At 50.4% G+C, this 16,860-nt stretch overlaps 1 protein-coding gene across 1 annotated transcript; it reads right to left on the bottom strand.

The window, feature by feature from the left end:
- Positions 1 to 14,556: 14,556 nt before the first annotated feature.
- On the bottom strand, positions 14,557 to 16,557 carry LOC115639435 (protein S100-A7-like). Its single transcript, XM_030542162.1, has 3 exons — positions 16,369 to 16,557; positions 15,544 to 15,720; positions 14,557 to 14,879 (listed from the first exon to the last, which is right to left on the bottom strand). Exons 2-3 carry the CDS (start codon positions 15,697 to 15,699, stop codon positions 14,655 to 14,657), a joined length of 381 nt encoding a protein of 126 aa, XP_030398022.1. The 5' UTR covers positions 15,700 to 15,720; positions 16,369 to 16,557; the 3' UTR covers positions 14,557 to 14,654.
- Positions 16,558 to 16,860: the final 303 nt, after the last annotated feature.

The raw sequence follows: 16,860 nt of genomic DNA, 5'->3' as shown, positions 1-16,860 counted from the left end.
GACTGGAAGGGACCTCGAGAGGTATCTAGTCCAGTCCCCTGCACTCGTGGCAGGACTAATTATTATCTAGACCATCCCTGACAGGGGTTTGGCTAACCTGCTCTTAAAAATCTCCAATGAAGGAGATTCCACAACATCCCCAGGCAATTTATTCCAGTGCTTAACCACTCTAACAGTCAGGAAGTTTTTCCTAATGTGCAGCCTAAACCTCCCTTGCTGCAATTTAAGCCCATTGCTTCTTGTCTTATCCTCCAAGGTAAAGAACAATTCTTCTCCCTCCTCCTTGTAACAATCTTTTATGTACTTGAAAACTGTTATCATGCCCCCTCTCAGTCTTCTCTTCTCCAGATTAAACAAACTCAATTTTTGAATCTTCCCTCAGAGGTCATGTTTTCTAGACCTTTAATCATTTTTGTTGCTATTCTCTGGACTTTCTCCAATTTCTCCATGTCTTTCCTGAAACGAGGCACAGAGAACTGGACACAATACTCCAGCTGAGGCCTGAGTAGAGCGGAAGAATTACTTCTCGTGTCTTGCTGACATGTCTTGCATCGCTGCAATGAATACAGACATGACAGAGCTCTGAGAAGGCTGAAGACAAGCAGTATATGAAATCACAGATTAAAAGTTTTCCATAAAAAAGGAGGAATAATATAAACTTTTGCACAGGTATCATCTTCCAATTTTCACTCGTGCAAAATTACAGATTTCCCATGTTTCCTTGCACACTCCCACGTGTAAGTGACATTTCTAGAGCCACCCCTTTCTGAAACCATCTACAATTAAGTGAGAGCTTGGGTTTTTTAAATGGATGAACAAAGAAATGGAAAGCCGTGGTTCTCGATCTGTTCTAAAGCAGGACCCCATGTTGCAACAGGAAAATGAGTCACAGCTCCCAGTTCCCACCCAGCCATAAAGAAAGTGAGTGACGGCAACCCCAATATTTATCACTATTCTCATTAATAGTGTTTGGTTGTCTTGTGGTAGCACCGAGGAGCTCACAATTAGGGTCAATCCGTAGGCCCGGAAATCACAACGGTTCTTCGGTGACAGCTCACGCACTTGGCATTCAGAGAGCCGTACGTTTGAAGGGGCTCTAGTCTGACCTCCTATATAAAATCCAGGCCACGCACTTCCCTGAGTTAATTCCTGTTTGAACTAGAGGCTTGCTTTTAGAAAAAAAGCCCATCTCGACTTAAAAAATGTTATTGATGGAGACGGCACCAAAAATAGGCCTCTTCCTTTCATCTGAATTAACTTCAGAGTGTCAGCAGGCGTGGGCACAGACTGGTTCCAGAATACAGGATCTAGACTGTTCTCAGTGGTGGCAGATGACAGAACAAGGAGCAATGGTCTCAAGTTGCAGTGGGGGAGGTTTAGGTTGGATATTAGGAAACACTATTTCACTAGGAGGGTGGTGAAGCACTGGAATGGGTTCCCTAGGGAAGTGGTGGGATCTCCTTCCTTAGAGGTTTTTAAGGTCAGGCTTGACAAAGCCCTGGCTGGGATGATTTAGTTGGGAATTGGTCCTGCTTTGAGCAGGGGTTGGACTAGATACCTCCTGAGGTCCCTTCCAACCCTGATATTCTGTGATTCTATGAAATGGGGTTCTGGAGCTTGGAGGCCGGCTGCTTAGAGATAAAATCTTTTTCTCATCCAGTTTTTGGTGTCGGTTCAAGCCGGTGGGAGGTGCTGGGTGGACAGCGCCACCAACTCACCTCAGGGCACCGGCACCGGATGCTGCAGCAGAGAAAAAACTTGCTGATATGCAGCGTCTGCTGCCACCTAGAGATACGTCCTGCAGCTGAACAGACAAACTTCCCCACTGGCCTTGCAGCACAGATGGAGTCTGACTGTTCCCTCCCCAGGGCCAGAGTGCAGGGGACCCTTGGCACTGGCCTCCCCCATGCTGTAGGGAGTGGGGGGATAGCCCCAGGGCCTGGTCTCCATCAAAGGCCCCTGCGAGGATCTATGGTGGGGCAGAAGGATGCAGAATATTAACCCACACCAAGGTGCACTAGCTTTTGTGCATCCTCCTGGGGAGGGGGGCTACAAATCCCATTGTAATGGGCAGCCAGTGGCTCAGACAGAGGGCCCCTAGAGCTTGCACAGATAGCCTGTGCTCAGAGGTCATGTAAAGCTGGGGTGTGGCACCGTGAACTGTCCCACCGAGCGGGCAAACACCCCTACACCAAAACAACCCCCCCAAGTCCTCACGGAGATTTCCTGCCCTTCCTGTGTCCATGGCGGAGGGAGCAGCCTGGACCCCTGACTGCTTCACACATAAGCCAAATGGTAAAGAAGTGCCCTGCCAATCCCCTGGGGGCCCAGCAGCTGCCCAGAGCAGATGAGCAGAGCCGGCTTCCCCGCGGCTGAGGATGAGGCTCCAGTCGCTGTTTCTGCCCGGGGCGAGGAGAGAGAGGTTGCTGCAGGGCCAGCAGCAGCGTGGTATGGAGAGCTCTGGGCTTCCTTCTGCACCTGGACTTACCCCCGCGCCCGGAGCTCTGGGGACTTTCCAGCCACCCAGTGGAAATGGCAGCAGGGAAAATAACAACAAATTTTCCTTCCCCTACAGCCTGATCCCCTGGGACACTCAGACCCTCCTGGCCACTCTGGCGGCGGGAAGGGGCCTTCAAGTGAATGAAAGTGGCCCCCTGAGATTATCCCACAATTAGGGACTCCCCAGCCAGTGAGGAGCTGGCATCAGCCAGCTCACACCTCCTGGGGTAGGGAGCAGATTGGGGTGTGGCCAAAGCATCCTGCACTGTGACTCTTCCCTGCTCTTCGGGACTTCTAGAGACCAATGGGAAAAGCATATGTTAGAGCAGCCCTGAGGCCACTCTAATTTACCCCAAGGCCAAGCAGGCCCTTGCCTGGCCCCAGGATGTGCAAAGATTAAAGCCCTTTTTGCTCTCCCACAACACATCCCTGTCCCAAGTGCAGGAATGCAGTCAGGCCCTTGGAATCAAGTCATTCTCTGGCATCCCCATCTGCAGGGAGTCCCATCAGGTTGTTACTTAAAGTCAGCCTTGGTCCTGCTCAGTTGTATTTGCCTTTCCTTGGCATGCTACGGTGGCTGACTAGGAGGGTGCTCGGTCCCTGCACGCTAATTCCACGTGGATGTTTCCAGCATGCAAAAGCACCTGACTGCGCAGCAGCCACGTACTGCTGTGCTGAACTCTTTCCGCAGGACGCTGCTAAGAATTGCCCTAGCTGGGAGATCTGGAGGCTTCACAGAAAAGAAGTGGGGTACGGCTATGGGAAATCCTAGATGGAACCCACACCCACACTCCTTTACCTCCCCTCCACTTGCACACACGCTGTATTATGCTGTCTGATCTTCACTGGCCTTCAGTACATGGAAGCAAATGTGAATCTCCCCAAGCCAAAGCCAAGAAGACTATGGTCCTAACCAGACGGGGTTTGACATTAACAGTGGGGTAATGGAAATGTTTCATTTCAATTGTGACTTTCTTATCCTCTAAAATAACCAATGAAAAGAGAAACCAAAATGTTCTGTTCCAAACAAAGCTTCCTTTCACAACTGACACGTTCCCACAGAAGATTGTCCACTAGCTGCACTATTTACATCTACACAGAGATAATGCTTTCTTGTAACACCTCCCGCCCTGTCACGGAAGCAGAGTAATTTCACTTAGCTGGGGTCTTTCAGAGCCCCCAGGTCCCAGTGGCCTGTACAAGGGCTGCACAAACCAGATCCACCTTTAGTTATTTGAATGGGAGAAGGTTTTGTCCAGTGCTTTTATTTCTGTCACAGTTTCATGGCAATGGTGCTGCAAGGAGTGAAAGCTGAAGCTGAGAGGGAGCGTGGAGAACAGACCACAGGGCCAGGGCGGAGCTGCTGAGTTTTGGTTCCAAATAAGCCGCGGGTGAGTGCTGTGCTTGGGAAGGGCCAAATGCAAGTGCCACCAGTGCTGTGAAACACCATTCAGGCTCTCAAAAAGCAGGGCTGGAACGGCATCCCAGCCTGTTCTGCATGTTTGCAAAGAAACTTCCAGGAACGTCCTTTACGGCCTTTAGCAAGTTACTTGGACTCTCTCTCTCTTTGCCATCTCTGCAAGGGTAACGATAACATACACCGCACAGGGGCGCTCTGAGTTTAGAAAATGCAGTGTGAAAGTCAAGCCCTGCAAAGCGTTACTGATCACATCAGAGATCTTGGGTTGAAGGTTGCAGACTGAAGCTCGGGAGAGCTGTGTTCAGTGCCCGTCTCTGCATCACCTTGGGTGAGCCACGGAATCTCACTGGTCTCGGTTCGCATCAGTAACATGGAGATAACGATTCCGCCTTGTCCATTTAGAGCGGTGGTTCTCAAACTTATGTGATCACGGCCCCCTTCTTTGAGTCTGTGGCGGTTTGCACCCCGCCTCCCCCTGCTCCTCCCACAGAAGTACATATCCCCCCCCCACGCACACACACACAGAGGTCTGAAGGCAGAGCAGAGAGCGGCAGCTGCTGGCCGGGCGCCCAGCTCCGAAGGCAGCACTGCCGCCAGCAGCAGCACAGAAATAAGGGTAGCAATACCATACCCTGCCACCCCTTCTTCTCTGTGGCTGCTGGCAGCAGCACTGCCTTCGGAGCTGGGCGCCCGGCCAGCAGCCACCGCTCTCCTAATGTTTTTCATGCCCCCCCGAATACATTCCACCCTCCTGCCCCCAGTTTGAGAACCTTTGATTTAGGGTATAAATGTGTCGGGTCCAGGACTGCCCCGATTAGATGTCTGAACAGCGCCCAGCGCAGTGGGGGCTCCAATCTCAACTGGGGCCTCGAGGTGTTTGCATAATACCCAGGAAGATGTTATACCAAGGGGAGGGTATCAGCATCTGGGATGTCACATGAAATACCACCAAGGAACGCATGCGGCGCTGGAGGGGAGGAGCATGAGCAGAAATCAGAGGGAATCAGCAAAGCCACATCGTTATGCCGGTTCTTTTATTGCTTCCACTAGCTGTTTAGCTTAAACTTTTTAAAAAAAAAATAATAAGTATGAAAATGAGTCTCTGACCCCCATGCTGCTTCAGTATCGAGATCACATTTTAGGGAACATATTTATACCCATGTGCATTTGCCCAGCTCTGTAAGTGTTAATCATTTCACAGCCTGTTTCCAAAATCATCTCCTCTCACAGTAGTTAATGGAGCAAAGCCAGGATTTTCGAAACAGTTCCACTCCCGTTAGGTTATTGTCTGAGACTCTCAGCTTTCAATATAGACCAAAAGTACATTTCAAACCCTTGGGGCTGCAGAGAGAAGCTCAAAAACATGATCTTTAAAGACCCAAAAGCCAGACAGGAAGTAGGAAGAGCCCCAAAAGCAATATTTTTAACATTTCGTGATTTTTCACCCTATCTCATGATATTTTGGGGTTAACCTTGAGATCTTTAAATGCTTGGGGTTGATGACACTGCAATAGCCACTGAAATAAATGCCCAGCTCTGGCCCATATATTTTTCCGAAGATCCCAGCATGGGTGTGACCAGCGATATAGGTGGTTATCTGCAACTTCCATCAATTATGAAAAACACCAAATTGCTCTGAGAGTAGTGTCAGTAACAAACCAAGAAAATGTACCTGATAAACTACAGGTGAGCAACCTCACTAGCATCACATGCTGTTGTATGTCCTCATCTGAGTGTGTCTCTGGAGAAAACGCCAGGGAGAGACTATAAAAAATACAGGGGCAAATGCTGACTGCTAAGCCACAGCCACCGGGCAGCTTTCGAGGGAGTTGGGTATGTCCAGTTGTAATCAGCGATTACTATTTTTCTCAATAAGAGTAATTTTGGTCCATAATTTCTGCTGCTGTTTTTATTAATCATTTTTCCTCAAGTATCAGTTTTAGCCAATAACATAAAACAACCTTTGTTCACATGCATAAGAGAATCTATTGCAGCAAATGTCTTCAGTAGGGTGCCCAGACAGCAAGTGTGAAAAATCATGACAGGGGTGGGGGGTAATAGGAGCCCATAGGAAAAAAAGCCTGAAATATCAGGACTCTCCCTATAAAATTGGGACATCTGGTCACCCTAATTTTCAGTGCTATTGCTTTTAACCACAATACCATTTACAAATGACTCTGGACTAACTGCAGTGACGTTCTGTTGGGATTTATAAGAGTGGTTTGTAAAACACATTAGTGTTAGTAACAAGGAGCAAGTGCTTGTGAGACGGAGAGAAAGAACTAGATTCTACTGTTGCCACATTAAGTATCACTTTAGCCTACAAGGAATTTCACTGACTTCAATAGAGAGTCAAAACATTTTCATCAAAACATGTGTCGCTTTATTTGGGGTAGGGGTGTTTTGTTTTGTGTTTTTCGGTTTTGCTTTTCACAGAAAATGGCTTTTCGACTAAATGCAGATTTTTCTTGTAAAAAATTCGGTTTTCCTCAAAAATTCAAAAATGCCAAAACTAAAAAATCTGAAATGAAAAACCAAAAATTAAGAAAAATGTCGATGGAAATGGGAAAAAATCATTTTTGCCTAAATATTGTGCAGAAAAGACAATAATTTCCCCCCAAGGTTCTGTTTCACTAGGATTGCGTACGGAGTACGGCCCTACTACGCATGAGTAAGGGCATCAGAATCCGGCCCAAGGAAAACTCTTTCAGGGCTTGCTTTACTAAACCCAAGCATAGGATGCAAATACAACAGCATCATGAAAGGCCTTAGGGAAAATGGTGCCCTGGGCAAACTTTCTTTGACACCCTTCAAGTTCTGTTCCCCAAGGAGCGGTCAGCCTCTCTGCAGGCAGAGCAGCAGCAGGTCTGGAGAACAGAGAGGATGCATGGAGCCACAGCAGGCAGGAGCTTCCTTAGCCCTGCTATGCTGCTGGCCGGACTTATAACAGCCCGGTGAGCAGTGCTGACTGGAGCCACCAGGGTCACTTTTTGACCGGGCGTTCTGGCAGCCCTACTCATCCCCCACCAAAGAGGGTAGGAGAAGGAGGAAGGGAAACCATGGCCCACCTCTCCTTCCTGCACTGGCCCATGGGGCTGACCAGGCAGGCGGCGTAGAGAACAGGAGGCCTGGCTAATGGGTGGTGTCTCAGTGCTGCCTCACCTGAGCTCTGGAAATACCTGGGAAGAATGAAATGTTGAAAGATATTTTGAGTACAAAAAGGATCTGGGTCGTACCCCAGCCAAACTGCCGCCTTTTTTAGCCCATTGCCATCGGGGCAGGGTAGCCATAGCAGCTCCCAGGACGGATCAGAATCAGAAGACCCCTGTACTTCTAACACGGTTCAGATCTGCCCCTTGCACCACCTGTCTCCCGTTTGGATTCTAGATCCCCTGGACATTTTGGGCCTTTGATTACAAATCGTTTGGGACCGGGACCATCTCGCACCCAGCACAAAGGGGCCCTGACCCAGGCGGGGGTCTCTGGGCGTTAGTGCCGTGCCCAGGGTAATAAAGAAATGCGGAAACCCCAGCCCCGCTGCTCCTGGTGTGGTCCTTGCCAACGCGGATGGCCCATTTTAGAGGTTTCTTCTGCAGCAATCTCCTCAGATCTTTTGCCTCCAGGCCCAGCCCTGCGCCCCAGCCACAGACCAAGTGAAGGATCCTGGAAAGAAACAATGGGTTAGTTCAGCTGATGTTAGAAGTTTCAGTTCAAACATTTTGCTCAGTGGTGACCAGTTGAGTTACAAGGTTTTAGAAGAGCTGGTATAAACAGACTTACCCATGTCTCCTAAGGACTCTCAGAGACAGATCAATGACATATCGAGTTCCCACTACTCTGCTCACACCTTTTACGCAGTTTTCTGTAGCCCTGTTTCAGCAGCGATTGCTCCACACAGGTTCATGCCGCAACCTGATTCTCTCCCTTTATAGTAATTACCAGATTGATTCCTACTTCAGTACAGACACTCCCTCCAAGTCATCTGTCCTATCTCGGGCACACTGCAGCTGTACCCTTATGACGGGTCACACCCACTCCGGCGTCACTGGCAACGTTCCTGCACTTTCAGACACTTTCCTCCATCCCAGCTGAGCGTTCTCACCCCAAGTCCCTCGAGGGCTGGAAGCCGGAGGGTCTCATGGAGGACTCGCTCTTAGTCTGTGAGAACCTCAGTCTATCAGCCTTCAGAGCAGGGGCCGTTTAAAGCTTCCGCTCTCCCTCGGGGGAGCGTGAACCCTGATTGTCACAGGGACAAACAACTTCATGAGCTTTAAGAGAGAGCTGGGCGCATTTCTGAGTGTGACTGTGTGTGTGTGACGGGGCGGCTTGCGATGGTGGGAGGGTGGGGCTGGGGCCGACTTCCAGCTTACGTCTTATGTTCATAAAAGCTCATGTCAGCCAGCCCCCCTGCAGAGGTCAGAACAGAATTCCTCCCCCCCCCCCCCCCCGGCGCCACCAATGTATTCCTGGTCTCCTTTCTCTGAAGCAGCAGGGCTGGCCAGGGCGGGAGTTGGGAGACAGGAGGGGGAGGGCCAGGGCTCTGGGCCAGGGGCACCATTTGGGGGGCAGGAGAGGCTCTACCCCATCCCTGAGTTTGGTCCCTGAGGTCTGCTCCCAGCACACACCCTAGCCCCAGAGACCTCTTAAGGGCAACAAAGCTCGAGTGTGGAAAGTGATGATTTCTGTGCTGCTCCCAGCTGCCACCCTTGGGGCAGGGAATTTGTTTCTGAACAGCGGCAGGGTGATTAAGATAACAAAAGCCTGTCATTAAATTAAAATTAAGGATCCTTGGATGATCCTGGAAGCACTGCCAGGCACTCCAGGTAAAAGCCAGGAATAAAGGGAGAGAATGGAGCGAGGTAAATAGCAGTATCCCCCAGGGCCTGTACTGGGACCAGGGCTGTGCAACATATCGATAAATGATCTGGGAAAAGGGGTAAACGGGGGGGTGGCAACATTTGCAGATGATACAAATTTACTCACGATAGTGGAGTCCAAAGCAGACTGCGAAGCGTTACAAAGGGATCTCACACAACTGGGTGCCTGGGCAACGCAATAGCACATGAAAATCAATGTTGATAAATGCAAAGGAATGCACGGGGCACAATAAAATCCCGGCTATACCTACAAACGTGGAGGTTTAGCGTGGGGGTGCTAGGGCCCGTGATACACAGGAGGTCAGGCTAGCCGGTCTGGTGGTTGCTTCTGCCCTTAAACTCTAAGATTCGGGGGTCTGCCCTGGGTATGTACCCAAGGTGGCTAGTCTCCTGGACTGTCGCAACCACGCTCTATATAGCTAGCGCCGGCATGTCTCCTCGAGCCAGGCACCTCACCCGGCAGCACAGCTTCTCCTACGATAAACGGGGCAGGAGACAGGAGAGCACATGAGCTCTGTTTTGGGGTTTCCGTCATGCCCAAAAGCCAGAACTAACAGGCAGTTGGAGCTGGGTGTCCGTGCTATCCCTGATTCATCTTGCAGTATCCTTGCCTTTTCCTTCTGCCGGTCAGGGAATGTTTGCAACCAGAACCCATATCCTGGTGCCTCTGTCAGACTTGCAAAACCGGCTCAAGGGCTCTCTTCAATGGGACCTTCTGTCATTTTTCTGCACAGACCCACCTGTCCTGCTGCACCCCGCTCGTCAAATTCCAGCTCAAGGTGTGTGGCGTGCATGTGACTGTCGGAAGAACAGCGCACCCAGAGGATGGGCGAATCTCCGAGCTCTGCTTGGTATCTCTGCCAGACCAGGTGTAGGTGAGGGCCACGCAAGTCAATACTGGCCTAGCGCCTACGGGGGGGGCAGGGGGAGGGGCGTGCACAGGAATTTAAATTTGACCCCTTTTGGAGGGACACCTTCTGTGAACCCCCAGGAGCTCTCTCTTCCCTCCCCCTACAGGGGCTTCCTCTTCCTCCCTCCCCCAGCCCACAGCAGGAGCTGGCTCTTCACTCCACTGCCCCTCCTCCACTGCGGCAGGATCTCCTCACCCCTCTGCCCCCCTCCACAGCTGGATCCCCTCACCTCTCTCTGTCTGCCCCGTCCGCCCCACCCCAACCCCAGCCCCAGACGGAGCTCCTACTTCTCTCCCCACCCTGGCCCCAGCAGGAGCTTGCTGCCCTCACCTCCCAGCCCCAGGGCTGGAGGAGTTCTGTGCCCCCGGATGATTATCGGGGGGGGCTGTGCCCCTGCTTGCCCCCGCTTGTGCACACCCCTTGAGGGGGTGACAGAACTCGGCTCTCTGAGGACAAGCTGAGGGCCAGCCCTTGCGATGCTGCCCAGCCAGAGGCCACAGGAAGACTCTGGCTCATGGGAGACCCGTCCCAGTCCCAGCAAGGAGAGGTTGGGGGGCTGGTGTGCCATGTGACGCTGGGGCTCCAGCGGGGGAGTCTGAGCCACTGTTCACCGGCATGGGAATGGTTGGGGAGACCTCCTGTCCCCTGGGGAATCCAGGCACTGCCCTCACAGCACTGGCTGGGGAAGGCTGTAGCTTTTGTCTCCTCCTGCTTAGCTTCTGTCCACTATTGCCCTAATTCCCGGACACATCTCATATTCTCTCCCCTACCCCTCTGCCCGCACCACCAGAACAGGACCTGAGGACACGTGTGGGAGAAGGTTGCATCTGAATCTGGGAGCACACAGGCACCATTATGATCCTCTCATCTGACCTCCTGCCGAGCACGGGCCAGATAACACTCCTCCTCCTCCTCCCTTCCCCTGGGATTCCTGCACCGAGCCCAACAGCTTGTGGTGGAACTAGAGCCATCTCTTCAAAGGATCTAGCTGGACTGGAAAATTTCAGGCAGGGCAGGCTGATAACCTGCCATCAAAACTGGTTTTCGACAGGCCCCTCAGTTTGCCGTTCAATGAAATCTTTGACAAAAAGCGTCTACTTTCCACAGAAACATTCCGCTTCTCCTGAGGAATAGGAAGACCCAAAAACTGACACATTGCAATTCAGGGTCTCCTGGGAGTTGTTTGCTTCATGCCCCCTTCTTTTTCCAGGGGTCACGTTCCCTAGCCAGGCTGCATCTCCCAGAATGCACCGTGGCTAGGAACTCCCATGGCACACTGCAACAGCTGAGCAAGAGGGGAGGTCAAGGTGCATCATGGCAGATGTAGTCCAGTGAGGGATGCCAGCCTGTAGAGAAGAATCAGGGCATGAGAAATCCAAACTACAACCCCCATGAGGAGGCACATGATGGCAATTCTGAATAGAATTTTTCTAGCTTCATCCAAAAAAAATTTTTTTCGCCAAATTTCCATGGCAAAAACCACATTCCTAGGCAAGAGATTTAGCTGGTGTTGGTCCTGCTTTGAACAGGGGATTGGCCTAGATGACCTCCTGAGGTTCTTCCAACCCTAATATTCTTTGATTCTTTGCAAGCAGTTCCAGTAGTTAATTACTCTCGCTGCAAAAACTGCACACCTTTCTTCCAGTTCGAAATTGCTTTTGTCATTTTGCAACGTACGTATTTAGTCAGCCCAAAAAAGAATTGGGCGTTAGACAGGTGCAGAGCAATCAGTAAAGGCTGTCAGGCCCTGAACACACTCAGTGCTGTCATTCTTCCAAACTCCCTGGATTTGTCTCCCACCCCTGGACAGCTCAGACCCCAGTTTCACGTGGGACTGACTCCCGGTTTCAAGTGACTCTGGAAGATTTAGTATCAATTGCCTCCAAAATAGCCTCTCTTTTTTTTTGCTTCTCATTTCATAGATCTTGGGAGCTAATCTAGAGAACATGTTCTGACCTGGTTGCTTGTTGCCCCATATCTACACAGACCGAAATCTTTTCTGCGCAGCTGGCAGCAATCTCCTTTAATGAGCCCATTTGACCAGGCTGAAAATTTTTGCATTCCAATAAGCACATCTGCAAAACAATCAGCTCCAGCCTTCAGCCATCCCCTTTGTTTGCCTCTGTGCCTAGACAGCGTTGGGACCTGAATGACAGTACCCCCTCTACGAAGTCCTAAAGTCACGATCTACCATACCAGCCCCCTGGGTGGGATTTGCATGGCCTCAAAAAGCCTCCTGGGTCCTGTCTGCACACACTGGCTTAAAAACCGATTTAAGGTAGACAAGCACAAACCTTGGTGTGGACACTCAGATCGGTTTAGCACCTCCCCAGGCAAAGGGAGTGAGTGGAGGACTCAATGTCATAAGAGGAAATATGTTATTTGAAACCAGGCTTGCTGGGGATTGTGGGAGGGGGCTGGTGGCTTTCCAGAGAGATCATCCTTCCTGAGCACTCAGGCACAGGGAAGACGAGTGCAAAGAGCAGGAGTCAGGAAGGTTGGAGTTCAGTGTTAGCCAATACATCATGTTAACAGGTATTATGTGCTTGGTATTGTTACAGTACAATTATATACTATGTACTGCGCACTATATGCCCACAGTTCTGTTCACCCTGTCAGGTATCCCACAAACCCTTTGCAAAGCTGAAGTCAGCCTTGACATTCGAAAATAGGAACCATGTCAGAGCAAAGGCGCATGAATACTTCCTCCCCAGTACACTTAGAGAGTCGTGTCATGGCTCATCACTATCTGGAGTGGAGTTTACCGAACCAGGCACGGGGCAATACGAGAACATACCTTACGGACCAGTACCAGGAATTCTAACATGCAGAATAAAGCAAGATGCAGAACAAGTTAAGGAACTGGTTTGAACTGGTGGATTGGATGCAGAGAAAGGTTGGTAATAAATACTGCTGACTGAAATGCATCTCTTTGAAGTGCACCTTGTGTGTAAGGTGAGAATATGCTTCCCAGACAGATGGGCTGCATGTCATATTGTACAGTTCTGCCTTTTGACAATAAATGGGGCTACACTTGGCTATTTGGTCTCTGGAACATTTTTAAGACTGAACCATGAGTGCAGCCAAACAATCGGCTGCAGCTTTTAGTCAATATGTGGGATCAGGAGGTGTGGCTGAGACACCCTGGCTAGGAGGGTTTCAAAAGTCTTTTGAGCCTATATGGAAAATGATGGAGACTGGGAAAACCCAACTATTGGCACAATTCTGGACCTCAGAATGGGGTCGGCACTATTGGGATGAGATGCAGACACACGCCTAGGACAAAGGAAAGTCCATCGCCTGATAGCTGGCAGGATCCTCTGTACCTATTTGCTAGGATAAGTTCTACCTTCATCACACCATTTAGTCTGGGAGTTCCTTGCCACACCATCCAGGATGCAGAACATGCTGGTCACTTTCCAGAAACTGGTGATTCAGGGCTAAGTGATTTTGTGGTGCTACATAAAAGTGACTGTACCCTATCCAGCCAGAGATGGGATGGGCATATTATAGCCATGGTTGCAAATGCAACCCGCTGGCTCAGTGGTTGTTGCATGTCCCACTCAAGTGGTTGCTCCAGGAGAGGATAAGAGTCTACTAACGCTACTCATGAATGGAGTTACTCCTTTAGCTCAAGTGGTGAAGGCTCATCTTTTAGCACTGATGGTCCGGAGTTCAGTTCTCCCTGACCATCCACCCAGCAAAGTGCCAGATCACCAGAGCTAACGGTGGATTTCGGAGGAGGGAACATCAGGATGGGACCATGTGCTCCAGTGAGAGCTGTATGTCAGGGCAGTCTCATTGCTCTTTGCAAGCATGGACTGTTGTGCACATAAACACAGGGTATAAAGTGATAGGAGAGAACGGGTGCTCTAGAGAAGCTGACCCAGCATTAAGGAGAGCGCTTCTGTCACAATACCTCGCCTAGGAAGAGGAGTGAGGCCAGGGGTCGGCATGCACAGCTGAGCATCTCAATAGCACCATGAGGAAGATGTGTCAGGCCATGTCCTGCACTCTGCCTCCACTCCCTTGCAGGAAGCAGAAGACTTGCTGTCCACTGTATTCTGCTCACGCTTGTATCGGATCAGGTCCCATTTGCTCCCCAATGTGAGTACAATGCGAGGACTTGAACGAACAACGTGGGAATGCAACCTGATATGGCATTAGCCTGTATCTGAATAGCATTGCATGATTGTGTCATGTTTAATCCCCTGCTCACACTGCCCCAGCCCCTCTGCTACTGAGCTGTATTTCATTTCCTACAGTATTCTGCCTTGCCGTTTGGCAGAAGGCCAAGGCTGAGGAATGCAGAAAGGAAGCAACTTGCCTACATTTACCCAATGTCCGAGTGGAGCAACAGTGGGAACAGAACCCAGGAATCCTGGCTGGTGCTTAGAATAGAACCCATGTGTCTTGACTCCCAGAACCTCCATTTTACCCACCAGACAATCCTTCCTCCCAGCCCATGCAGATGAGAAGCAACATGACTTGGCTAAGTTTACCCCCTGAGTCAGTGGCAAATGTGAGAGCAGAACCCAGGAGTCCTGACTCCCAGTCCTGTGCTGGAAATACAGCCCAGATTGCCTGACTCCTGCTTGTATCTTATCTGCCGGGCCACCCTTCCTCTGCCACCCCCATTTACACGAGCCCTCACATGCTGTGATTAGCACACAAGCCCAGCAGATTACACCATTGTTAGGAGACAGAAGAACACAGCAAAGAGACACAAGGGATTGCGTGAGAGGCAAGTTTTATTGCTACGTTATCAGCCCAGGCAGGCAAAGATTCTCTGGTTACATTTGATATTTGCAAAATTTCGTCTTGTTTTAACTCAGCGTCTCCCTGACTTGGGTGGTTAGGATCATCGCTGGGGTTAGTGCCACTGCCATGACACCCATGCCCAGAGAAGCTGCCAACAACGGGGTCAGAATTAGGCTCATACCCAAGTTAATTGGGGCCATGCCCATGCCCATGCCCATGCCCCTGCCCCTGCCCCTGCCCATCGCCCGGCTTCCCAGGCGTTTCATCACAAGGCTCGTGTGAGATATCGTGAGCATGTATGGCCAATTTCGCCAGCGTGGTAACAAACTCTTCGAAATGGAGGTATTCATTTCTGTTTCTGTCGGCCTTCTTAAACAGGTCGTCTATGTATTCATCTTCCGTCTGCCCGTACTGCAAAAGAAGGAAGAGTCAAAGGAAGACTCCATTAGCAACAGGGTGGTAGGAGATTGCACAGCCCAGTGCCAGCAGTGGTCACTGAACGCTCCTTGCAACTTTTAACAACAAAATACTATTCTGTGACTTCTGCATTTGGGGAGAGATTTGAAAGCTCCAAAGGGCTGCTAGACACCCGGCCCCCGGTGACGTTCAGGGGGAGTTAGCTGACTACTAATCACTGACATTGAAAATAGAATAGTGAAAGTGCTTTGAGAAAACCCTCTGTGTGTTCCAGGAAATCCCCATCCATCTCTCGGAGTCTACTCAGCCATTTCTTTGGTCCTTACTAGCTGAGCCTGCCTTTCCGTCAAGGCATTTGCCTAGGACAGGAAGAGAGAAGGTCCAGAATAAAGTTCAGTCTCTTTTGCTCTCTGGATGTTTATCGGTCGAGTGTTCGTCTCCACGCTGGCAGAGCAAACTTTGGGTTAAAGCAGCATAAATAGATTTGCTTTCAAATTAACTTCTACTGCCCCACTTGACTCTCAGGACACCAATGTGGTGAAGGTCTCCCCGAGAAGTAAAGCGAAGGGAAAGGATAGGCCAGATCCCCAGGGGCAGTAAATCACCATCATGGAGACTCCCAGCACCTCCCCCCAGACAGTGCCATGTCTCAGCTTACCGGCAGAGTGCACTTCAGAAATGACTTGGCGTTCTGCTTTAACAGCTGCCTGAACTCATGCTTCTGCAGGTAATCATCCGAGTTGGGCCTTTTCTCGGAGTACTTGTGGTACACGTCGATCATGTCATCCAAGGCTTTTTCCAGCTTGCTCGTCATCTCGCTGAATGTCTAAGGAACCTGCAGCAGGAAGACAGTTAACACACGAATGAATGCTCCCTTCTGTCTCAATCCACCTTGATCGATGCGTGTCCAGTCTGCAGACGGTGTCAAGAACAGTATCATGTTATTACTGGTTTTCGAATAGCTCTGAGAGGTCCCAGCTGAGATCAAGCCCACCATGGCAATAGGTGCTGTGCATAGACAGTCCCTGCCTCTAAGAGGGGATTAGGCAGAGAAAGGATTATTGATCCTAATTCACAGATGGGGAATTGAGGCACAGAGAGATTATGATCACTCAGGGAGGCTATGGCAGAGTGGGAATTAACCCCATCTCTCCTCAGCATTAGTCCAGCAGCATATCAATGAAGGCAGCTTTTCCTGCTGAAAGCAGGTGTTTGGATGTTCCCTGACTTACCTTTCCCATGAACCCTGCGTCTGACCCCCCTGATGTTCAAACACATAATCTAAAGCCCTCTCCGTGTGCCTTGGAGACTATCCTGTACCTCCAGCAGCATTTCCTATCCCTACTTTGGTGGGGGGGATCCTGCTTCGTGATCTCCCCAAAGCAGCCCGGCAACATCCCCTGCTTATCAAACGCGATACAAGACAGGTGGTTGGAAAAGCCAGGATATAAATAATAGGGCTACTTCTCGTAAATAGCCTTACCTGAGTCTCAGAGAGCGGAAGAGGAGACAATCAGTCAGGTGTGGTGAGACAGCGCAGAGATCAGATGCTTTTATACTGTCCTTGAGCTGAGTTTTGCCCACACTCAGACAACGCCCTCTGACAGTGACATTACTGTTTTCCTTCTTTAATGATATCTGGCGCCTTGTGCAATGCACTGCACCCGGCACGCCCAGGCGAGAATTCTGGAACCTGTACAGAAAGTGACACCTGCCAGGTCGCTTCAGAGGCACGGTTTGGGTGTTTGCTCCTTGCGAGCAGCCGGCAAGGGGCACACACAGGGGTGCAGAGGGGTTGCAGGAATCCTGAGGCTGGTATGTGCATTCTAGTTCCCCAAACAGCATTATGGGGTGGGGGTCTCAAAAGCCAGTGCCACACTGGTCATCAGTGTCATTGCAAAACGCCCGTCTGGCTGTTGTGTAGGGAGTTATAGTCACTGAAAACACGTTCTTCAGTCTGTGTCCGGGGGCTGGT

Source organism: Gopherus evgoodei, chromosome 24 (assembly GCF_007399415.2).
Source record: "Gopherus evgoodei ecotype Sinaloan lineage chromosome 24, rGopEvg1_v1.p, whole genome shotgun sequence".
Taxonomy (NCBI): Eukaryota; Metazoa; Chordata; order Testudines; family Testudinidae; genus Gopherus; species Gopherus evgoodei.
Note: the sequence above shows the minus strand (reverse complement) of the source record. Positions and strands in the feature narration are given on the sequence as shown.